The sequence below is a fragment of the Primulina tabacum genome, chromosome 11 (assembly GCF_025594145.1).
Source record: "Primulina tabacum isolate GXHZ01 chromosome 11, ASM2559414v2, whole genome shotgun sequence".
Lineage (NCBI taxonomy): Eukaryota > Viridiplantae > Streptophyta > Magnoliopsida > Lamiales > Gesneriaceae > Primulina > Primulina tabacum.
Genome location: NC_134560.1, coordinates 23415599 through 23441060, shown reverse-complemented (window position 1 = coordinate 23441060; position 25462 = coordinate 23415599). Strand labels below are relative to the sequence as shown.

Below are 25462 nucleotides of genomic sequence, written 5' to 3'. Positions count from 1 at the left end.
TCACCAATGGGAACACATATCCGACCTTTAAACGTTAACCAATCATCAGTGTTCATCGCAAACTCTGTATTTCCTTTCTCATCGGCTTTAGATCGCAATTTCATCAACTGATTGTCATTAGATTGCTCCCGTCGTATCCTATCTGTCAACATAGGTCGAATAACTAAAGCTGAAAGTCTAGCGATGGTCCCTTGCTCTACCATAGCGATCTCGCTCCTCTGAAGATCCAATAACAACGGCTTCTGAATCAATGAACTCAAAGAAGAAACTGACTTACGGCTCAAAGCATCTGCAACGACGTTTGCTTTACCTGGGTCGTAGCTAATGGTCACATCATAATCTTTAACAAGTTCTAACCACCTCCTCTGCCGCATATTGAGTTCCTTCGGTGAGAATAGATATTTCAAGCTCTTATGATCCGTGAAAACTTAACATTTCTCTCCATACAGATAATGCTCCATATTTTCAATGCGAAGACCACTGCAGCCAACTCAAGATCGTGGGTGGAATAATTCTTCTCGTAGTCTTTCAACTGGTGAGAAGCATAAGCGATTACTTTCCCATGCTGCATCAGTACGGCTCCAAGTCCCATCTTTGACGCATCAGTGTAAACAATAAAATCTTCAGTTCCACACGGAAGTGCTAGGATAGAGGCTGATGTCAACTTGTCTTTCAACACTTGAAATTCGTGTTGGCACTCGTTTGTCCACTCAAACTTCAACACTTTCCTCGTTAGATTGGTTTAGGGATATTTTGGGGAAATTGGCAATAAAACATCGAAAATAACCTGCCAAACCAAGAAAACTACGCACCTCGGAGACTGTCATAGGATTAGGCCATTGTTTAATCGCTTCAATCTTCATGGGATCCATTGCAATGCCGTCTCTCGAAACGATATGGCCCAGAAATGATACTTGCTCTCACCAAAATTCACACTTTTTCAACTTTGCGTATAACTGCAATACAGTTCTGAGATGCTCGGCATGGAGTTCTCGAGTCTTGTAATAAATCAGGATATCATCAATGAAAACGATAACAAAGCTATCCAGATATGGCTTGAAGACCCGGTTCATTAGATCCATGAAGACAGATGGAGCGTTCGTCAACCCGAATGACATGACTTAGAACTCATAATGGCCATACCTAGTTCTGAATGCAGTTTTAGGGACGTCGGCTTCCCTAACTTTCAGCTGATAATAACCAGAACGCAGGTCAATCTTTGAAAACACTGTCGCTCCCTGTAGTTGATCAAAGATATCGTCAACCTCAGCAATGGATATTTATTATTGATCGTGGCTTTGTTGATATCTCTGTAATCAATGCACAACCGCAAAGATCCATATTTCTTTTTGGCAAATAAAACTGGAGCTCCCCACGGAGAAGAACTCGGACGAATAAAGCCTTTGTCTAATAGATCCTTCAACTGATTCTTCAGTTCCTTCATTTCAGTCGGGGCCATTCGGTAAGGAGCTTTCGAAATCGGAGCAGTACCTGGAACCACGTCAATCACAAACTCAACTTCATGGTCAGGTGGCAATCCAGGCACATCATCTGCAAATACGTCAGGAAAATCCCGAACTACCTCAATCTCATTCAACTTCCTCGTCATCTCAGTATTCACATCTATTACAGCAGCTAAAAACCCCTGACACCCATTTGATAACATTTCATGAGCTTTGAGACAAGAAATATAAGGAGTGTCAAGCGAAATACCTGAACTCTAGAAAATTCTACTATCATCATCTTTTGCAGGAAATCGCACCATTTTAGCCACGTAGTCAATAACGGCACGATATGACGATAGCCAGTCCATTCCCAAAATAACATCAAACGCCACCATGGGAATAATAATAAGATCAGTAAAATAGATTTTCTCATTAACTTGCACTGTACAACCTTTAAGAATACTAGAAGGCCATATTTCGTCTCTCGATGGCAACAAAATACTATAGTGGAGGGGTTCAAAAGATGGAACAACATTCAAAGAGCGCAAGAAAATTTCAGATATAAAGGAATGCGTATCACCAGTGTCAATCAATGTAATAGCGGCCTTTCTTAAAATTAAGATAGTACCTGATATAACAGAAGAATCAGGATTTGCGCCTTCTTTAGTCATTGTGAAGATTCTGCCTTGAACCCTATCCTTCCCTTTCTCACCCTTCACTGGACAATTTTTGATAACATGTCAAACACCTCCACAACGAAAGCATCGATTACTTCCAACCAAGCACTCACCTGTATGCATTTTGCCACATTTTGGACATACAGGTCGATCATATGTAGGCGGTGGCATACGAGCTTTGGGTCAATGCTCCTCTTTTTCTTTGCCTTTGAACTTGCCCTTACCTTTCCATCCGGATCCTTGGCCTTTAGTAGAAAAATCTTGGCGCTTCAACTGTCTTTCTCTTTCAATTTCCTTCTCGACCTGCACGGTCATCCTTGCTTTTTCAACAATCTCTTTATATGAAGCAGCTTTAGACATTCGAACGTCTCTTTTAATTTCAGCCCGGACACCTCTAAAAAAATGCACGCCCTTTTCGATGTCATTGCTGGACAGATATGGGGCAAACTGACACCCCTCTTCGAATTTGAGAATATAATCTTGCATTGACATACTTCCTTGCTTCAGTTCTAGAAATTCCTTCACTTTCTGAATTTCAACATCTCGAGGAAAATATTTGTCATAGAATAAATCTTTAAACTCCTGCCACTTGAGTGCCGAGACATTAACTGATACCTTGGTCGCGTCCCACCAAGTCCTCGCCGTCTTGGTCAATAGAAAAATGGCACAGCTGACTTGATATATATCTTCAAACTGCAGATAATCATAAATAGCCTCCACAGCTTTGAACCATTCCAAGGCGACCATGGGATCAGTGCTACCATCAAATTCTGGTGGCTTCATCTTACGAAATCTTTCGTATGCGCCTTCACTACCGGGCTCGGGCCTCACTTGCTCTCTCTCTCTCTCCCTCGCCCTGCATTTTGCATCCGTAAGAGCTCCTGAATTTGCTCACCATGTACCTTGGCCTGTTCTTTCAGTAACTTTCTAAATTCACCAACCACTCTAGATGATGAACTATCCTCCCCTTCTGGTGCTTTACGCTTAGGCGGCATGATCCTATGATACATATTAGTTTAAAACCATTTCCATACATAACATATCATAATTATTGAGGCTACACATTCATATTATATCAAATGATGCAGGTACATACATACCGAAATGTCGACAGCAGAGGAAGTCATATGCCAAATCATTGGTCCGAAAATCTCGACTCTGATACCACTAAATTTAACACTCATGAATAAAATGCATAATTAGTGCGGAATCTTAAAGATATAATTTGGAGAAAAGGTGTAAATTTAAAAAAAAAAAAATTGGGCAGCATCTCCCCACAAATAGGACATGCCACCTATCTCAAGCAACACATAAAATACATACAAAATATTTTCATATTCATCAGATACCATTTAATATAATATCTACACATATTTCTAATTCAAATACCAAAACAAGGTTTTCAATGTTTCCCAAAATAACCAAAAGCTTAACATATCAAAATAGCATCCAACAACTATCTCCAAAGTTTGGCATATTTCTTTCTCTCGCTTCGACAACTCAGGGATGATCAGTCTTTCTTACCTGTGCCTGCATCACATGAACATAACTGGAATGAGTATAAAACTCAGCAAATGGAATCAATACTAACAAGATACATATATATATTTTATTGTAAAACATAAAATGAATAGCCTCAATTACATTTTCTTGAAAACATTATCCATTTCATTTCATAAACGTCGAATCATCATTAATATCATCTGTCAAGAATCATAATACAACAATAAATAGGGATGATATTCATTTCATTGATTAACTGAAGAATTGATAGTTCTTATAAGATAGTTCATTTATTGCTAACCCTCTTCGTAAAAACGAATCTTACAGGAGGGACACGTACCTCTGCATAAAATGCATCTTATAAGAGAGCACATGTTTTCATCGTTAATTGGCCAATTACATTGCGGATTTAGAATTGCCAGAGCCAACACCTCTACTATCACTATCAATCCAATCATTCAATCATATAAAACTTCATTCAAGCATTTTATCAAACACATTATAGGCATCTTGTAAAGTTTAACTCCTTTCATCCAAAATGCATATAATTGCACTACCAGATATACATATATATATATATATATCATGAATGGAATTTGAAAGGAGTTAACATCATAAAATCATCAAATCACATACATATAGGATCATGTGATGCATTTAAGAAATGATTCCACTTACAACACTTGGAGCACTTGGTTTCCTAAACCTTGATGATGATCCTACAATAATAAACCCAATAACTAACCATCAACACTCAAATAAAAACATTAGATGACCATTTAATCCAATACATCAATCACAACTATCATGCCCTAAACCCACCATCTTCAATAACTCAAGAACAAGAAGAAAAACAACTTACCTTTGTCCCTTTCACTAAAAAGATGAAGTTCCAACTCAGGATTGAAGATTAATTGCTTGATTGAATAAGAAAAGAAGAAGATGATGAAGAACCCTAGCTAAGAATCAATGGAGAAGAGAAACAAGGAGAAGGGAAATGAAGAAAATGAGAGTCTCATTCGATTTTATGCCTTAATATACCCAAAACACGTTTTTTTACTATGTAGGCGCTCGGGCGGTCATAAATTACCGCCATAGCGCGGACGTTACTGTCCAAATCCCGAAATTCCAGAAGCAGTGGCGCTCGGGCGGTCATTTCTTACCGCTCGGGCACCGCTCTGCTCACAGCCGCCTCAAAGATCGCCTCCAAAACGCCTCTTCCCCTCATAATTTGGAAAAGTGGTAGGCATGAAAGTTTTAGCTCTATGTCTTGGCTTGAATCTCAAATTGGCCTCATGTCATTTGAAGGTCTGAGTAAAGAGTTATGCTCAATCTCCCAACATGTGTCACTTGAGGAACAACGATACACACGACACACTTCGGGGCGCTTTTGGCTTGTCTTCCACAGTGATTTGAACAAAACTCAAAACATGAAAGTTATAGCCTTATGTCTTATATTTCTAATGGAAGTAACCTCAAATCATTTGGATCAATATACAAAATATTATGCTAAAAATCACAACTACTGCCACAGTTTCATACCGTTTTAGCACTTTCATTACTTATTTGGCTAAAGATCACTTTCTATTCCATCCATACATTCTCTGCTTCATTCAATATCATTCAATACCAATCATATCATATCTTGAAGCCATAAACCATCACCATTACATAACACATCCCAAACAATCATCATAATAAACCATAAAAGGAATAATGACCATACTTAATCATAATCATTACCTTACATTATATGCATACGAATGTCTGGGCGTTAGACCTCGTGCACTGTCACTTTTTTTTCAAAGTAAAATAAAGGAACCAAAATAACAAAATCGACTTAAGTACAAGATTAGGGGAAGAGAGGTAGTTCTCAATTTATAGTAGAGAGATTTAATGTCGTTCAGTTTTTGTTTTGATTGTCTTGGAACCAGGTGATTCCAAGTTGTGGCTCAATTGTGCCACCCATGTAGTGCTTCAGTCGCTGGGCATTGATCGTAAATGTCCCATCCATTCCATCTTGCAGTTCTTCAGCTCCCGATGGGTAAACTTAAGAAATCACGAATGGACCAGACCATCATGACTTCAATTTTCCGGGAAACTGTCGCAACCGAGATTAGTAGAGTAGGACATTTTTGCCTTAACTTTGAATTCCCTTTCGATGATTCGCCTGTCATGAGCCCTCTTTATCTTCTCCTTGTATGATAATACGAGATCATATGCAAGATTCCGGAATTTTTCCAACTGATCCAATTGAAGCTGACGTCGTTCACCTGCATCAGCAAATTTAAAGTTTAGTGCTTTTGTTGCCCAGTATGCCCGATGCTCTAACTTTACAAGTAAATGACATGCTTTACCAAACAGCAGCCTATATGGTGTAGTGCTTATAGGTGTTTTCAAAGCAGTCATATATGCCCAAAGAGCATCATCTAACCTTACAGACCAGTCTTTCCGACTGACACCAGCCACTTTTTCCAGAATCCGCTTGATCTCTCGGTTAGACACTTCAACTTGACCACTCGTCTGGGGTGATAGGTGGTAGATTTCTTATGCGTGACACCATATTTGCTCAAAAGTTTTTTAAAGAGTTTGTTGCAAAAATGGGTGCTACCATCACTAATGATTACTCATGGTGTTCCAAATATATTAAAAATATTTTTCTTTAAAAATTTCAAAACCACTTGAGCATCATTAGTGGCGTATGCTTCTACCTCTACCTACTTAGAAACATAATCAACCGCAACCAAAATATATTTTTTCGTGAACGAACTGGGAAACGGTCCCATGAATTCTATCCCCCACACATCAAAAACCACACAATCAATGAAATTGTTTAACGGCATTTCATGACAGTTAGAGATGTTACCTGTCCGCTGGCATTTATCACAGGCAAGCACATAAGAATGAGCAGCTTTAAATAGAGTTGACCAATAGAAGCCACGTTCAAGTACCTTAGATGCCGTCCTTGTTGGTCCAAAAAGACCACCTACCTCACGGTCATGGCAATGGTCTAGAATTTGACCAAACTCTTCCTCCGCAACACACCTTCTTATCATAGAATCTGCACAAATCTTAAAAAAAAATGGTTTCTCCCAAAAATAATGCTTCACGTCAGAAAAGAATTTCTTTCATTGGTAAAATGATAGATTGGGTGGTGGTGTGCCTGTGACAAGAAAGTTAGCAAAGTTTGCATAACAAGGACAATGTTTCACCTCAAATAGCTGCTCATCAGAAAACTAGTCATTAATGGCATGATCTACACAGTCATTACTAATCAGCTCCAATCTAGACAAGTGATCCTCTACCACATTATCAACACCATTCTTATCCTTTATTTCTAAATCAAATTCTTGTAACAATAAAATACACCTAAGTAGGCGTGGCTTTTCATCTTTCTTAGCAAGTAAATTTTTCAGTGCAGGGTGGTCTGTGTAAACAGTGACCTTGGACAAAACAAGATATGAATGAAATTTGCCAAACGCGAATACTATTGCAAGTAGTTCCTTTTCAGTGGTTGCATAATTCAATTGAGCCGCATTTAAGGTTTTACTTGCGTAGTAAACTGTATGAAAATACCTTGTTTTCTGCTGGCCAAGAACAACACCAACCGCAGTATCACTGGCATCGCACATGACCTCGAAGGGTAGATCCCAATCCGGTGCCACCAAAACAGGAGCCGACACCAAGCGCTACTTTCAATCCTCGTATGCCTGTAGACAAGTGGAATTAAAATCAAATGGCACATCTTTCATAAGTAAAGAAGATAGAGGTTTGGAAATTTTAGAAAAATCTTTAATAAAACGCCGATAAAAACCCGCGTGGCCTAGAAAACTTCTATCTCCCTTTTATGGATGTCGGAGGTGGTAAGTTTTTGATAACTTCTAATTTTGCCTTATCCAGCTCTATTCAATTCTCTGATATTTTGTGCCCCAATACTATGCCTTCTTGTACCATAAAATGGCACTTTTCCCAATTCAGCACCAAATTTGTCTCCTCACATCTCATCCATACCACCTTCAAATTCTGCAAACAGTCATTAAAAGAAGAGCCAAATATTGAGAAGTCATACATAAATATTCAAGGAAAGTTTCTATCATGTCATGAAATATCGCGGTCATACATCGTTGAAACGTGGTAGGGGCATTACAAAAACCAAAAGACATCCGTCCAAAAGCAAAGGTGCCATAAGGACAAGTGAGAGTGGTTTTCTCTTGGTCCTCAGGCGCAATCATGATTTGGTTATACCCTGAATACCCATCCAAAAAGCAATAAAACTCATGACCCACTAACCTCTCAAGCATTTTATCAATGAAGGGAAGTGGAAAGTGATCTTTACGGGTGACATCATTTAATTTCCTATAATCAATGCACACACGACATCTCGTAACTGTCCTAGTGGGTATTAATTCATTTTGTTCATTTGTCATAACAGAAAGCCCACCTTTTTTTTCGCACACATTGAACAGGGCTCACCCATGCACTATCAGATATAGGATAGATAATACCTGTATCAAGGAGTATGATAGTTTTGCTTTTAATACTTCTTGCATCTTTGGATTCAATCTTCTTTGAGGTTGCACAAGAGGTGAGTATTCGTCTTCCATCAATATCTTGTGCATGCAGACTGATGGATTGATTTCCTTGATATCTGCCACCTTCCACGCAAATGCACTCTTGAGCACTTTCAAAACTTTCAGCAGTTTGTCCTCCATCACGTCCGTGAAATAAGAAGAAATAATCACAGGAAGTTTATTATGGCTTGAGCTCAAGAGTTGGTGGCTCCTTGATATCCGCCACCTAGATAGATGTATTTCAGATGTGGAGGTAATGGCTTGAGCTCAAGAGTTGGTGGCTCCTCTATGCTTGACTTCTGAGGTGTCAAGTCTCTCCGATCCCCCAAGTCCCCTAATATCATCCTTATTGGCCACTTCCATGGATGATTGATATTAAGGTATGGCTCAGCTTTCGCTTCATCCAATTCGTCTTCTCTCAATTCAATAGTGAGAGTGGCTGCTAAAGGGTCCTTAATAGCATCCTGCACATAGTTACACATAAGAGAGTCAAAAGCATCAATTCTAAAACAATTATCAAAATTCAATGTGTGCTTAAGTGCATTAAAGACATCAAAAGTCATCTCCTCCTCCCCCACTCTCAATCTCAACTTCCCTTCCTGCACATCAATTAGGGCCTTGCTAGTTGCAAGGAACGGCCTCCCTAATATCAACGGTATTTCCATGTCATCCTCCATGTCGAGCACCACAAAATCTACCGGAAAACTAAATTTGTCCACTTTCACTAGCACATCCTCAATAACTTCTCTTGGATATTTGATAGATCTGTCTGTTAGCTGTAAAGACATTCTTGTTGGCTTAGGTTCTCCCAACCTTAGTTTCCTAAACACAGATAACGGCATGAGGTTAATACCTGCACAAAGATCACATAATGCTTTATGAAAAACATCACCAATCATGCAGAGAATAGAAAAACTCTCTGGGTCCTTAAGTTACGGTGGGATCTTGTTTTGCACCAAAGCAGAGCAATTTTAAGTTAAATTCACCGTCATGTGATCCTCCAACTTTCTCTTTTTTGCTAAGATGTCCTTCAGAAATTTTGCATTGCTAGACATTTGCATCAAAGCATCGACAAAAGGAATATTGATGTGCACTTTTTTAAATACCTCAAGAAACTAACCGAATTGCGCATCCAGTTTTGCTTTTTTCAATGCTGCTGGGAAAGGAGGAGTTATAACAATTTTGGATGGTGCATTGGGTGCTGGTGTAGAGTTAGAAGACTTACCTTTTGATGTCTCAGCCTGTGCATCCGACAATTGACTATTTTCTTTTTTTCGGGACTAAAATTTTCCCTCCTCAACTCGATGTCCTTCACTTGCTCCTTTTGATTGGTCTCTGTGTTACTTGGCAAGGTGCCCGGCTCTCTACTTGCTATCATCTTAGCTAATTGTCCAATCTGATTCTCTAGCCCCTTTATCGATGCATCTTGGTTTTGGAGTCTAGTTTCGGTGGATGAGATGAACTTAGATATCATCTGCTCCAAATTGGACTTTTCTTCTCTAGGAGGGTCAGATATGTACATCGGTTGTTTTCCATACGATTGTCCTCCCTGTGGTCTATTCTGACTGTTTTGACCTCCCGATGAGAAGCTGGGATGTTGCCTTTATCCATGATTATATGTGTTTGAACATAGATCATTCCTTGGACGTTTTTGGACTCTTACTTGATTCACCGGTGCTTCGTTTTGCACATAGAAAGGATTGCCATCTTGACAGTCCTTCGCAAAGTGTTCACCTCCACACTTATCACAGAATATCTTTTGAAGACGCATAGCAGTGCCACCCATATTCAAGCCATCCAATTTCCTGTTCAATATATCAAGTTGCGTAGTAATAGTTGAAATGTCAGTTACCTGGTGAACTCCTGCACTTCTCTGCTGGTTTTCCTTTCAGAATGAGGATGATAGCTGCTAGCCGCCATCTCCTCCAATAAGTCATATCCTTCCTCAGCAGTTTTTCTCAATAGGTTTTCACAGGCAACAACATCTATCGTAGTACGATTAGGAGTAAGCAAGCCATAATAAAATTTTTGAACGACTAAACCAATTGGTAGTTCGTGATGTGGGAATCTCTGTAATAAATCTTTGAAGTGCTCCCATGCCTCATATAAAGACTCCTGCTCGAATTGAGCAAATGTGGTGATGTCTGCCCGCAGCTTCGTGGTCTTAGATGAGGGAAAGTATTTAATGAGAAATGCTTTCCCCATGTCTTCCCATGTGGTGATCGAACCTACAGGCAAACAATTTAACCGGGCTTTAGCTTTGTCATGTAAGTATAAAGGAAATAAACGCAATCTAACAACATCATCAGAAACTCCATTAAATTTAAAAGTATCGCAAATTTCAAAAAATCGTGTTTGGGTCATCTAACGTAGATCCCCCAAACTGGACCGTATTCTGGACCATCTGAATTATAGCTAGCATGATTTCGAAGTGATTTCCCCGCACAATAGGCCTCACAATTCTGTGGCGTGCACCATCCAAAGAAGGCTGGGCATACTCTAGCATCGGTATGCAGCGTGGCACCTCAACGTGTCTATCTTCATGGTGTTCCTCCTCATGCTCGTGCTCGTGCCTCTCCATCAGTTCCTTCAGTCTCTACTGCTGTCTTCTTCTGCGGAAAGTTCTTTCAATTTCAGGGTCAAATTGCTCAAGCTCCACATCAAGTGACTTTGGCATGCATTGGAAAAGATATCTGGAATAAAATATGGAGTGTTAGCTCAAGAAAAATTAAACAATGCTAAAGAAAATAACTAAAAATAAAATTGTGAATTAACAATCTCCGGCAACGGCGCCAAAAACTTGACCGAGCTAAACTTGCACTGTAAAATTCTTGGTCAAAATTAATAATGTTTAAGCTCGAAATAATCGCAAGTGCACGATGTCAAGTAATAGTATGATGTACGAGAGTACGAGTATCGTTCCACTGAAGACTGTATTTTACAATTATTATTTTCAGTTATCAAATCTTTAGCAACGAAATTTGGATGATTGTTTTCTACTACTACAATTAAATAAAAACTCAAAGATAAGAATTAAATAATGAGATATATAATCTAGAATGGTTAATTAAAATTCAATGAAAAATAAATTTGTTGGGAATTTCAGTTCACCTACCCCTCTTTATTTATTTAATCCGTTCGATAGTGGTCTACGGATCCGACATGATTTCCTATTCAATAGAACACGCTCTTTCGAGCTATGCCAAACCAATTCTACTAAGTAAAGTAATTAAATTTCAATAATTATTTATCAAGGTGAATCACATGCCGATCTATGAAATCCCCTAGCTTTCGCCCCTCAAGACTATGACTATCGGCGTGAATCTGACTTCATATTTCTATGTAAATTGTAAATCCACGGACTATACTACTCGTTCCTTTTACAAGCTATTCTCTCGAACTCAATTGCGGTATAAAATTTATTATTAAAGTTAGATAAGCTCTAACAACACGATAACACAATAGCATAATCAAGAATAAACCATAAATCGAAATATGAATTATCTAAATCGGTTTGGGGGTAAGATCCCCTTAAATCCCAACAAAAACAAAATTTTAGCTACGAGAATTCATTGTGAAAAGGAGTAAAACAATGTTTAAACAATAAATTCTAAATTATAAATACTAGATTTGACAAAAAACGCGAAAAACGATGCTTGGAATCTCGATAATCTTCAACTCCCAAACTTTGCTCCAAGATTTTCTCCCAGCTTTTTCTCCTTCTCCCAACTCCTTGGCTGCTGAATAATGTTTGAAATCTCGTGCCTCCCCTTTCCATATCAGCCTTCTTCAGAAAAGTAGGAAAAAGATCGGCAGGAAATCTTTCCAAAAAATCAAATGCGCCCGGGCGGATGTCTTGCGCAAATGTTCTATTACAAAATTTCTTTGACGCGCCCGAACGGATAGATTGCGCAAGTCTTTTCAATTCACACCTTGCAGGCGCCCGAGCGAGTATAAATATGCACCCGGGTGGATAGCTCTAGAAAATTGCCCACTTATTTTCAATTTATTCACGAATTGCCTGTATTTTCAACCAAAAGCCTTATGAGCAACAAGAAAACATAAATTATGCCAAAACAACACAAAATGCATGCAATCTAAACGATAAATGCAATACAATGGGACATCACATGACATGAAAAACAAGTAAAATCCACCTATATCAATTTATTAATACAAGCTTATTTTAAATAAAGGTATGATTTTGCGTATGTGCCTGTATATATATTATTTGTTACATATGATTAGAACGTGCTGAGTCATTGAGTTAGGTTTGTATAGTTGCAGGTGAGTATGATATTGAGGTAGGCGCTGACGCTTGAGTGGATCTAGTCCGACAGTACACTCCTGAGAGACAATTATTTTCCGCATTAACTTGATAGTTAAAGTTTTGAAATAAAGATTTTGAGAAATTTAGATATTTTTATACTTTATTTTGAAGTTTAATTTTGATCATGTTAATGGTTAAAGTAGGATTTTTGTTAATTGACGATTTAGGGATTTTATGCACTTGAGATTTTAAAGGGTAAATTAATTTTTGGATTTCGAAAATGTTGAGCATTTTAAATTGCAAGTTTCTAATTTTACAAAAACAAATCAGTAGGATATTAAAGTTAAAAATTAGATGACGAGCTCAAGAAGTCACACCACAAGTCTGTGAGTTTTTAATGCTTTGAATTTTATATGCTGAAATTTTTTTTAATCTTTTACCATATAGAAATTTAGAGGTAGCATTTTTTAAAAATTAAATGCATGTTGGTTTCGTGGTTTTGACGGTGTGAAACTATGTCTCCGAGACATGTTATTCACAGACATGGTGAAGAGGAGAGCCGTGAGAAGAATTTAGTTTTGTGTATCTCGAATTTTGCACTACCTAAGATTAATTTGAGGTGAATTGAACTTGGTGATTTAGGACTGCTTGTTTCGAATTCTACATTGTCAGGAAGAGAATTTCGAATTTTATCTTGTGGGTTGAATTTTTAAGAATCATGAACTTAGGAACTGAATTATAATAATTTGTAGGACTTAATTGCAAGTTTTTGGAAATATTGGAGGAAATTTAGCTATAATTCGAAAATATAGGTGCTCAGAATCCGAAAACTTGGAGGGCTGAAATGCGAAAATTTTAGGGCTAAATTTGAGAACTCGAGAATTTTGGGTCTTGATTGCAAATTTTAAGAAAATTATGAGGTCATTTTAGCAATTTTCTAAAGCTATGTGAACTTTTTTTCTTTAAAATCGATAGTTTGAGAGGATAGGAATGCAATAATTTAAGCTTAATCGAATAATCCAAGAACTCTGGGATTTAGGTTGCAATTTTCTAAAACCTAAAAGGGTCTATTTGAATGTAGTCAGCAAGTAAATTAATAATCAAGAGTTACATAAGGAATTGTGATTGAGGAAATTAGACAAATATGTAAGTATAGGGATGTCCTAGGAGGAATGGGAAATATTGATATTAGCGATTTTGAGGGGAAAGTAAGATATTTGAGGGGACAAATCACTGAAGAAGAAAATCGGTAAATGAAAGCCTTTACGGAAAACATTGCCAATTGCTTGTGGAATTGGAACATAAAGCTTATTGGACGATCAAAACTTTTAATTCAAGCATGGATGATTGCAACAAATTGCGCAAATTGCAACTTAATGAACTTGATGAACTCAGAAATGATGCGTATGAGAATTCAAAGATTTATAAAGCAAAAATAAAATCATTTCATGATAAAACAATTCTTAGAAAATCTTTTGCAATTGGTAAAAAAGTTTTGCTTTATAATTCTCGACTTCACTTATTCCCAGGAAAATTACGATCAAGATGGACAGGCCCATATGTTGTAAAGCATGTGTATCCTTATGGAGCTGTGGATATTGAAAATCCTAAAAATGGTGATGTTTTTAAAGTTAATGGACAAAGACTTAAAATATTTTTGGAAAATGAAATCCTTCAGGAAGAGTTTATTTCCCTTTCGGATCCTTAAATTTTTATGTTGCATTTAATTTTGTTTGTTTTTATTTCAGGTTTCTTTAATCTTTTTATTTTCCCGGTTAAATGGCGGATAACGGTACTCCGTGACTCTCATAGTCGGTTAAATCAGTTTCCCACAATTGCTGATACAAAAATAAAAAAAAATCATTTCTTTTCTTTTCAAAATGGATGAAAATCTCTCAAAAATTTGTAAATATTTTCCTTCTGTTTCTGAAAATGTTCTAAGAAAAATTTATGCAGGTAGGTGTGAAAGATTGAAATTGTTAATGCAAAAAGGAATTCTAGAAGATATTCGTCTTGTAATAGAAGTTAAGGTCCGATTAGGAGGAGAAGTTCCACAATCATTGCTCATTCGGTATTTGTCTGGATTAGGAAAAAGCACTTATGCGAAAAAACGAAGGGCCAAAAGGTTAGGGGTTTGTCATAAGTGTGCAAGATGTACTTGTCACAAACGATGCAGATCTTTTGGATGTGTTTCCGATAACAGAGAAGATAAAATTGGTTTCATTAAGAATGGGCTGAGTAAGGAGTCTTTAGATAACATCTTATTGACTCTTGAGACGTATTCTAATGGACATGTGCAAATTGAACTTCTCCGTTTATGGAAACAATTTCAAGATGAGCGTCATAGTTTTAGAAATCCGACTAAAAAAGACCCTGTTTGCCAATTTATAAGAAAATTGGATGGGAAGCATATCTTCGACTCATAGAAGGCGTTGAAGCCGTTTCTGGACGTAAAACCAGAGGAAAATTGTGAGCCACAATCACACTACTGTTTATATGCATGTGTGTCATTATTACTTTTACTGTTTATTCTGATTATTCTGCTTACAGCTATGACCCATAGTTTTGTCATGATAATATATTACCCCTATAAAATCTCTCATCTTGTTCTCTATTTTCGCATATCAAAAAGAAAGTAAAAACATGGTTGGATCTTCTGCACAAACATTGAAAAATATTTGTGTATTTTGTGGGTCGAGTTCTGGAAAAAATGAAGTATTTGTAGAAGCAGCGAATAATCTTAAAAAGATATTGGCTGAGAGAAAAATTCACTTGGTATATGGGGGAGGTAATATTGGGTTAATGGGATCTGTTTCAACATCTGCTCATCTTGGAGGTAGTCAGGTTTTAGGTATTATTCCTACAGCTTTAGCTGAAGGAAATATTACAGGTGTTACGATTCGGGAGGAATTAAAAGTTTCTTCTATATATGAAAGAATCACCAAAATGATTGAAAAGTCTGATGCTTTTATCGCACTACCAGGTGGTTTTGGTACATTAGAAGAAATTTTTCACATTGTTTCTTGGGCACAACTTAATATCCATAATAAACCTGTGAGCTTGTTGAATATCAATAATTATTATGACAGTTTGTTGACATTTCTTGATAAAGCTGTGAAACAGAATTTCATTTCAAAAAATTCACGACGGATGCTCATCTGTGCTTCGACTGCCTACCAATTAATTGATGATTTGGAAGATTTTGTTCATAAGCCTGATCCGATGATAACAAATATCAATTGGTCGCAATCAAGCAGTAAGAAAAGAAAGTTGGATCATTGATTCAAAAATCGTGAATTGGTTTGCGTTTGTTTCAGTTTGTTATCTTCAATAAAATTTCAGGTGATATCTCTTTCTTTATGTACTCTTTATTAATAGTTATTTTGACATTAGGGACAATGTCATATTCTGATTGGGGGAAGAACAAATTTAAAATTAAAAAAAATAATTAAAAAAAATTATTTTAAAATAAAAACATGTAAAATTATTTTTAAATAAAAACATGTTTATTATTTGTATCTTAGTAATTTTTGCAAAAATATCATACATTACATGTTTGAAAGGTTTAGATTAGAAATTGTAATAATCTATCTAAGGATGTTAAAATTTTTATTTGAAAAAAAAAGTCAATTTTAATATTTTGATCACTATAAAAATATGGATTTATGAAATTTTTTTGAATGATTAACCATTGTGATAAAATCAGTTATTAAATTATATGGCCCAAGATATACCTGATAAGATTGCCTAAATTTTTTTAAACTCACACATATTTTGTGAGTGAATGGAGAGGATTGAGAAAACATTTTGCGAGCCTTTATTGATCATCAGAGAGGCTATCTATTGTTTAGATCTTGTGTTCTTATTTTGAAAAAAAAAATTGATATTTCCTGAGTTAAAAAAAAAAGAAAGATTTTGAAGATTTATGTAATTTCTAAGTTATATGCTGCGACCTATTTATCTCTCATAAAAATACAAATAAAAAAAGGAGAAAAAAGAAAGAAAGAGAGAAATACATTGTACAAATTAAATAAATATGTCCTCTTGAGGTTGATGATGGCTCCAATCAAGTTGTAAACAACTTGGCTCTTCAAAGGCAAGACAAATCTACAAGCTCTCCTTGTCATTGAGTCCTTCCTTCAAAATCAAGCCCACTACTAACTAGGTAAATCCCCTCATATTTTGCACTAGAAAAATATGAGGATTTTTTCTTTGAGAAGTGTAAGAATTCCTCAACCAAAATGAAGAGAAAAATGGAGAGAATTAGGAGAGGAATTTTCGGCCAAAGTGAGGGAGGGAAAGAGGTTGGAAGACTTTTCTTGGTCCTTGAAAAAGTTGAGTTAAGCATGTGCATGCCATGCCTTGGTTATTCAAAAAGTTGTCTCCCAACTCTTCACCTCCCATGCATGCATTTTTGAGTGGGCTTGTAACAATTACAAGGCCCATGGACTTTAATTTAATTGTCTCAAATATATTTGAGTCAAATTAAACTTTACTTCACTTGAACTAATTTAATTATTTGGACTCTACTAGGCCCACTAGTGTTTAATTAATTCAACACTTGAATTAATTTAATTTAGTCCATAATAATGTTTATGAAAATCACAATTTTCAAATACATTATTCACTTGGCCTACTTTTAATCTAGGAACACTTTCACAAATTAAAAGTTATATTTCTTTTATAGAAGTCATACTTCTAATTTTTTCCTTACGCTTATAAACTCATTTATAAGCCGTTCAACACATTGAACTATTTTACTTGTCAACGGGATCTAGAAAGCTAGTACTTGTGTGGCACTCAATGGTTCATTGATACAACTAGCCGTGAGTTCATATCTCCATGTGATTCGTACTAAACATGTCCTTATATGAGCATACCCTAATTGCTCCATTCTTACTTATCAACTCCTTGATAACAAGAACGTCGGAACTCAAGTCTGATAGTATCCAACCAACCATGTTAAACGCCTAACAGCATCGCTTACATGATTCCCTAGTTATCAAATGATAGTGCCTGCAAGAACCATTCAATTATGGTTAGCATACAGTACGGTCCCTTCAACTCATATATCCCGACAGATTCGACAACCATTGGTTTATCGAGAGTTGTCAATGAATCGATACTATGTGTCATGTCGTAGTTGCATCGATGGTGTAATCTATGAAATCCCTTTCATAATTACCACCATAATCTGATCAGAGATTTCAACCTACATACACATGAGAACACAGAGGATATCCATACCCGAAGGTAAGCGGTGAATCCCCGACTACAATGCATCGACTCCTATATGTTTCAACAGAACACCAAACCTTGCCACCTGATGACCCCATGAGAGTCGGTAAACAAGTCAAAGTGTAATTCTAGCAAATAGAGTCTCAATGTTGTCCCGGGTCACAAGGACTAATGGTGTACAACCATAAAGTAGGACTTTTCTACTCGATAAGTGAGAACCACTTGGAAAGTCCTTTATGGAGGGTTGTTCAGTGCACTCTACCAGGAGCACCTATCTGCATGCTCGGACATCACAATGTCCCCTACCAATGAAACATGGTACTCACATCGTAGATACTAGTCTCGAACTCGAGCGGCCTATATCCTTCTTAGTGGCGGCTGAATCGACTAGGAACTGTTTAGAATATACAGTATTCCAAATATGAGTTTCATGATACTCATCATATGAGCATCTCATATTCTTTCTACTATTTGTATATTCAAGGGCTTTATCTATGCAACTAGCATGGGTATACAGATAAAGATTTGCCAAAATAATAATTTCAAATATTATTAAAATAAAGACTGTTCATACATAGAGTTTCATTGTGAACACTCGGCCAACACTTGGCTCGACGGGCACCTACTCTAACAATCTCCCACTTGCACTAGAGCCAACTACCCATATGCTTCAAACCCATTGATTCGCGATGCTTCTCTAATGGTCCAGGTAAAGGCTTAGTTAGTGGATCAGCAACATTATCTGCGGAGCTGACTTTGTCAATCGTGACATCTCCTCTTTCCACGATCTCCCTGAGGATGTGGTACTTTCTCAATACGTGGTTGGACTTCTGATGAGACCTCGGCTCCTTTGCTTGAGCAATGGCTCCCGTGTTGTCACAAAACACCGGGACAGGAGCAACTCCATTAGGAATGACGCCCAACTCTTGGACGAAATTCCTTATCCAAACAGCCTCCTTTGCTGCAACTGATGCAGCAATATATTCTGCCTCAGTGGTGGAATCCGCAGTACTGTCTTGCTTGGAACTCTTCCAAGAGACAGCAGCACCATTCAGCATGAATATGAACCCAGAGGTTGACTTCGAGTCATCGATATCGCTTTGGAAGCTAGAGTCGGTATAGCCTTCCAATTTAAGTTCTTTACCCCATAGACCAAGAACAACTTATTGGTCCTTCTCAAATACTTGAGGATGTCTTTTACAGCTTTCCAGTGTGGAAGACCAGGGTTGGATTGATATCTACTCACTACACTTAGTGGAAAAGCCACGTCAGGACATGTAGATATCATCCCATACATGATGCTACCAATCGCAGATGCATAAGGAATGCTTGTCATCGCCGCTATCTCTGCATCAGTCTTGGGAGACATAGACTTGGATAGGGACACGCCATGACACATTGGTAGATGTCCTCTCTTGGACTCATCCATCGAGAACCTCTTCACGATGGTATCAATGTATGTGGACTGGTGAGACCAAGCAATCTCTATAGATCTGTATTCCCAATACAAAAGATGCTTCACCCAAGTCCTGCATCGAGAACTTACTCGCTAACCATATCTTAGTTGATTGCAACATCCCTACATCATTCCCAATGAGTAGAATGTCATCAACATAAAGCACAAGGAATGTCACAGCACTCCCACTAACCTTCTTATACACACAGGGTTCCTCAGGATTCTTAGCAAAACCAAACTCTTTGATTGTACTATCGAATATGAGGTTCCAACTCCTAGATGCCTGTTTTAGACCATAAATAGATCTTTGAAGTTTGCATACCATATGCTCACTTCCGATAGATGTAAACCCTTCAGGTTGAGACATGTAAATCTCTTCTATAATATCCCCATTAAGAAAGGCTGTCTTAATATCCATCTGCCATATCTCATAGTCATACCATGCAGCTATGGCTAGCAAAATCCTTATGGACTTGAACATTGCAACTGGAGAAAAGGTTTCCTCAAAGTCAACTCCTTGTCTTTGAGTATATCCTTTTGCCACCAATCGCGCCTTGAAGGTCAATACCTTCCCATCCGCTCCAAGTTTCCTCTTGTAAATCCATTTACACCCTATGGGAACAATTCCCTCAGGTGGATCCACGAGATTCCACACTTGTTTCGAATGCATGGAATTCATTTTAGATTCCATCGCTTCAAGCCACTTGGATGAATCGGCATCAGATAACGCTTCCTTGAAGGTCCTTGGATCACATCCATGGTTAGGCTCATCATGGTCCTCTTCAAGAAGCAGACCATACCTCATAGGTGGTCTCGAGACTCTCTCGGATCTTCTAGGAGCTTGTATCTCCTCTCTTGGCTCTTCGGGTGTGGGTTCTATAATGGTGGGTGTCTCTCGAACCTCTTCGAGTTCTATCATCTCACCTTTTCTATCCAATAGAAATTCCTTTTCCAAAAAGGTTGCATTCCTAGAAACAAACACCTTTGTTTCTTTGGGATTATAGAAGTAGTATCCAACCGAATTCTTTGGATATCCCACGAAGTAACATAAAATGGATCTACTATCCAATTTATCTCCCACTACCTGCTTCACATAAGCAGGGCACCCCCATATTCTAAGATAAGAATATTTGGGTGGCTTACCCATCCATATCTCATATGGTGTCTTGTCAACTGCCTTTGAATGGACATTATTCAACAACAGTGCCGCTGTCTCAAGCGCATATCCCCAAAAGGATGGCGGCAACTCCGTGAACCCCATCATAGACCGAACCATGTCCATCAAAGTCCGGTTACGACGCTCCGAAACACCATTCAACTGCGGTGTAGCGGGCGGAGTCCACTGCGAGAGAATCCCATTCTCCCTAAGATACTCTTGGAACTCGGCACTCAAGTACTAACAACCTCGATCCGATCGAAGTGTCTTGATACTTCGTCCCAATTGCTTCTCTACTTCACTTCTGAATTCTTTGAACCTTTCAAAGGCTTCAGACTTGTATTTCATCAAATACACATACCCATACCTCGAAAAGTCATCGGTAAAGGTGATGAAGTAGGCATGTCCATGCTTAGTGGTGATGCTAAGCGGACCGCACACATCGGTATGGATCAAATCCAATAACACTTTGGCTCGCTCCACATGGCCCTTAAAGGGAATTTTGGTTATCTTTCCTTTTAGACAGGATTCACAAGTCGTGAGAGCATTAATATCAGACATATCAAACATGCCCACTCTCACTAGCTTGTTCATCCTTCTTAGGGAAATATGTCCTTATCGAGCATGCCATAATTGTGCCGAATTTAGAGTATCTTGTTTGCGCTTGTTTGTTGTTATAGCTTGGACATTTTTAAGTGAAATATCTTTCAATTTTAAGGTGTAGAGATCATTTTCAAGTTCTCCAGTACCAATTAAACATTCATTTTTGTAAATATTGCAAACACCTTTGCTAAATAAACAAGAAAATCCATCTTTATCTAGCATAGAAATGGAAATAATGTTCTTCACCAAGTCTGGTACAAACAAAACATCTCTCAAAAATAACTTAAAATCATTGTTCAAATACAAGCAAACATCTCCTACGGCCTTGGCAGCAACCCTTGCTCCATTGCCCATCCTCAAGAAGGTCTCAACTTCCCTGAGCCTTCTACTTCTTCACATCGCCTGCAAATCATTACAGAGATGTGAGCGACATCCGGAATTCAATACCCAAGAAGTAGAGTTAATTGAAATGTTTACTTCTATATAGAACATACCGTTTCCAGAACTCTTCTGGGCCAGATATTCCCTGCAATTACGCCTCCAATGTCCAGGCTTCTTGCAGTGATGACAGATGTCAACAGTCTTGTCAGCCTTCACTGGTGTGGCTGCCACAACGGGACCCGGAGTCTGCTTCTTCAAGGGCACGTTCTTCTTGGGACGTTGGAAAGAACGCTTCTTTCCCTTCCCAGGTGGACAGGTCTTCGTACCAGATGAAGAGCCCACAAAAAGAACCGGCTTCTCTTTCTTGATGGTGGACTCAAAGATCACAAGCATGTCCACCAACTCCTCAAGGGTCGGCTCCATCTTGTTCATGTTGAAGTTCACCACAAAAGGATCAAATGAGCTAGGCAGCGATAACAGCAACACGTCGGTGGTCAACTCCGAAGGCAATATCAAATCCATGCCAACGAGCTTGTCCACGAGCCCAATCATCTTTAGGCCATGCTCATGGACCGAGGCCCCATATCGTATGCGCAAAGTGATCAACTCCTTGACGGTAGCATGCCTAAGAGGACGTGTTTGCTCTCCAAAGAGCTCCTTGAGGTGCAAATGAATGTCAGCAGCACTCTTTGCATCCTCAAAACGCCTCTGCAACTCATCATTCATAGAAGCCTGCATATAACACCTGGTCTTCAAGTCATGGTCACACCAATCCTTGTAGTTCTGCAATTCCTCAGGAGTGCAGCTAGTCGGAGCCTCAGCAGGGGGCGACTCAGTCAGTGTATATGCAATATTTTCCGAGTTCAAGACGATTTTCAGATTTCTTAGCCAAGTGATGTAATTAGGTCCGGTTAATACGTGTTTTTCGAGTATGGCAGAAAGCGGATTGCGAATTGAAGATATTGTCAAATTTTGTACTGAAAAGTAAAACAGATAAATGTTAATGACTATTTTAAAATATTTAGTAAGATATAAAGTATGGACTTTTACTTTATAAATTTTCGCTCCCACTGTTTTGACATTTTCACTACCCTCTAGTGAAAACGGGAAACTCCTTTCCTCAGTAGGTACATAAGGTCCAATTAGCGAATTATGATCCCGAATAATATCAGCCAATCATAATCCCTAAAAGGTATTTTCCAATTGCATCACAATGCAACCCTCTACGTAAAATTTTGTCTCACGTTTGATTAAGACCCAATAATATGACGTCGTTTATCTTCACGTGTCAAGCCTTACCCATCGATGTTGAACCTTAATGGACGGTCGCCATGAGTTCCCCAATAATACGAGCCGAAATCATGGAAGTTCCACGTAGTTCACATCACCATGTCAATGGATGTCACAAGTTTCCGGAACCCAGGGCCCCCCCAATAATATGAGCCGAGCCCCGAGTACGGGTAGCGTTCATCATGCTTCCATTGTCGATGGAAGACATGAAAATTATAAACAAATTTATAATTCCCCTTTTCGGGCTTGATATTAATTTTGAATCTTATTCAAAATGAGGGTTTTTTAATTTTGAAAGGTCTCATCATTAATTTTATTTAAAAGCTCGCCATGTTTGATCGTATGTTTGCCGGATTCATGCAACTTTGTTATTATCATAATAATAACGCACATACTCATTATTTATAACATATCATGCATATATTATAAACAGTAAACAAACAAGGATGATCAATCGCCCCAATACTAATGGCCCGTGTGAGCTAAACACGGGCCTAGGTCCAATCCTAGGGTAATGCAAGGGATGCAAATGCAACTATTACATTAGCTTCCAATATTTACATGCCTTCGATCTTCATAATCATCATGGCCACCATCTTCCAATCTTGATCATCCACTATACTAATATTTACAAATAAATATTCATGGAAAATAGGGATACATCTCATGAATGTGGGAACGGGCCATAAACCAAGCCCATTTTAAATTTGATAATTATTACAATCATTCAACACAAAATATCCTAGCATACACCTAGCAAATTGTGCTTGGGATTTTGATCATCCTTCATGCATAATATCACATATTATACACCATCAATTAATTATCACAATAATTAATTGATCCAATATTATATATCTTGAACCAATCACTAACCGTCACGATTATAAACTAAATTAACAAAGTATACAAACACCTTTGTCTACTTTCCAATTAATTTATTTATAACCGAATTTCTTGTAAATCACAATTTACTATAAATAATTAAAGTCTAACTTCAATTATTTATTTTATGAGAAAATATTTGCAACTTTTGTAATTTTAAACTTAAGGGCCCAAAAAACTCATTTTTCACCAAAAACATTTTGGCCCATTTAAAATTCACAAATATGTTAGCCATCCAATGGCCCAACAACATCAAGGCCTGTTGGAAACTAAATTCCGGCGTTTGACAAAATATGAATCAACTGAAAATACGAATCAACTGATCGAGTAAACTGAACTCAGCAACTGGACTTAATAACTAAAATCAACTGACTGATCAGTTGGAAACTGATCAACTGATATATTCAGCCGTATGCTAAGCACCCTTCAACTGAACATATCTCGGGAAAGAACAATCAACTATCAAGAGACATAGAAGATTGCAACGCCGCACTTCAATCAATACAGCTTAGAAAAACGCATTTCGGCGAAAGAAATTAAGACGTATCACAATAAATGAAGCAAACAATGTCCAAGAAATAATCAAGTAGAAATCAACGGATACAAAGATTCAAATTCATCTCAAGTTACCGTTGGAGAAAAAAATCTTATAAATATGACAGAAGAAAAGCTGAAGAAAAGAGAGAGTCAACACTATTCAAAAAGCTTGCTGTCACTCTGTCAAAATCTCAGCTCAATCTTACTTGATATATTCGTAGCAGTTAAGGCTACAATTTAACTCATTAGCTAGTTGTAATAATCGTTGAAATTCGATAGTGCTAAGATCAGTTACGCACTGAGAACATTCTGTAATACTAAGAGTTTCAGTTTTTGGCAGTGTTAAATCCAAACTGAAGTGGGTCAGTACAATTCTTGTATTTGATCAAAGTCATTTAGTGGATATCCTCTCCTTGAGATAGAAGGGGTGACTTAGGAGTAATTAAAATCTCCGAACATCCAGAAACAACCCTTGCCTATTTTATTTCAGTTTCGTATTCTATCTTTCAGTCAGTTATTTTCCGCAACTACTTTAGTTTAACTAATTGTCATTGACCAACAAGATTCCGAGATTCAATTTGTCACCAAACAAAACTCAAAATTCGAAAAGATCAGTTTTAATTGTGAGTGTTTATTCAACCCCCCTTCTAAACACTCTTGATGCGTTAATCGATCCTATCAAGTGATATCAGAGCGGTTGAATCTTGTTCTTGAATACTTTTGATCTAAAAACTTGCCAGCATGACTTCATTCAACAAAATTTCCATGTTCTCCAGAGAAGAATTTGATGATTGGAAAATTAGAATGCAGGCTTATTTGGCTGCACAAGATGATGACATGTGGTATGTCATAACTTCTGGACCCATGAAGATTCTAAAAGCAAATACAGCAGTTGCCATAACAGAAGGGGCACCACAAAGAATAGAAAAGCAGAGATGAATGGAAAACTGAAGACAAAAGAAAAGCAAATCTTGACAATGTGGCTAAAGACATTCTGTACAAAACGCTGGACAAAGTAACTTTCAGCAAAATAAAAATGTGTAAAACAGCCAAAGAAATTTGGGAAAAGCTGATCCAGCTGTGTGAAGGAAATGATCAAACCAAATAAAATAAACTTTCTGTTGTTGTTCAAAAGTTTGATAACATCAAAATGAAAGCAGGAGAATCAATGCACGAGTATGATGAAAGAGTGAGCAGTATCATCAATGAGTTAAATGCACTTGGAAAAGTGTATACCAATAAAGAAATTGCACTAAAAGTAATGAGAGGTCTTCCCAAGGAATGGGATGTCAAGACCATGGCAATGAGGGAGTCCAAAGATCTGAATAATATTGAACTTCATGATTTGTTTGCTGATTTAAAGGCTTATGAGTTTGAGCTGCAGACCAGAGAAGGAGAACCATCTACCTCTGCAGCCACAACTGCTCTAGCTGCTGTCAGAACTGAACAA

The 25462-nt window shown here is 37.7% G+C and overlaps 2 protein-coding genes and 1 non-coding gene across 3 annotated transcripts; 1 reads left to right on the top strand and 2 right to left on the bottom strand.

The window, feature by feature from the left end:
• Positions 1 to 1186: 1186 nt before the first annotated feature.
• LOC142519700 (uncharacterized) lies at positions 1187 to 2905 on the bottom strand. Its single transcript, XM_075622731.1, has 3 exons — positions 2347 to 2905; positions 1763 to 2163; positions 1187 to 1645 (listed from the first exon to the last, which is right to left on the bottom strand). The coding sequence occupies exons 1-3, from the start codon at positions 2903 to 2905 to the stop codon at positions 1187 to 1189; spliced, it is 1419 nt and encodes a 472-aa protein (XP_075478846.1).
• A 2805-nt stretch (positions 2906 to 5710) lies between these two features.
• On the bottom strand, positions 5711 to 6524 carry LOC142519699 (uncharacterized). Its single transcript, XM_075622730.1, has 2 exons — positions 6492 to 6524; positions 5711 to 6148 (listed from the first exon to the last, which is right to left on the bottom strand). The coding sequence occupies exons 1-2, from the start codon at positions 6522 to 6524 to the stop codon at positions 5711 to 5713; spliced, it is 471 nt and encodes a 156-aa protein (XP_075478845.1).
• Positions 6525 to 10246: 3722 nt separating this feature from the next.
• Positions 10247 to 10352, top strand: LOC142519974 (small nucleolar RNA R71). The gene has a single exon (XR_012813856.1). It is a non-coding gene; the product is annotated as a small nucleolar RNA R71 (small nucleolar RNA).
• The last annotated feature ends 15110 nt before the right edge of the window (positions 10353 to 25462 follow it).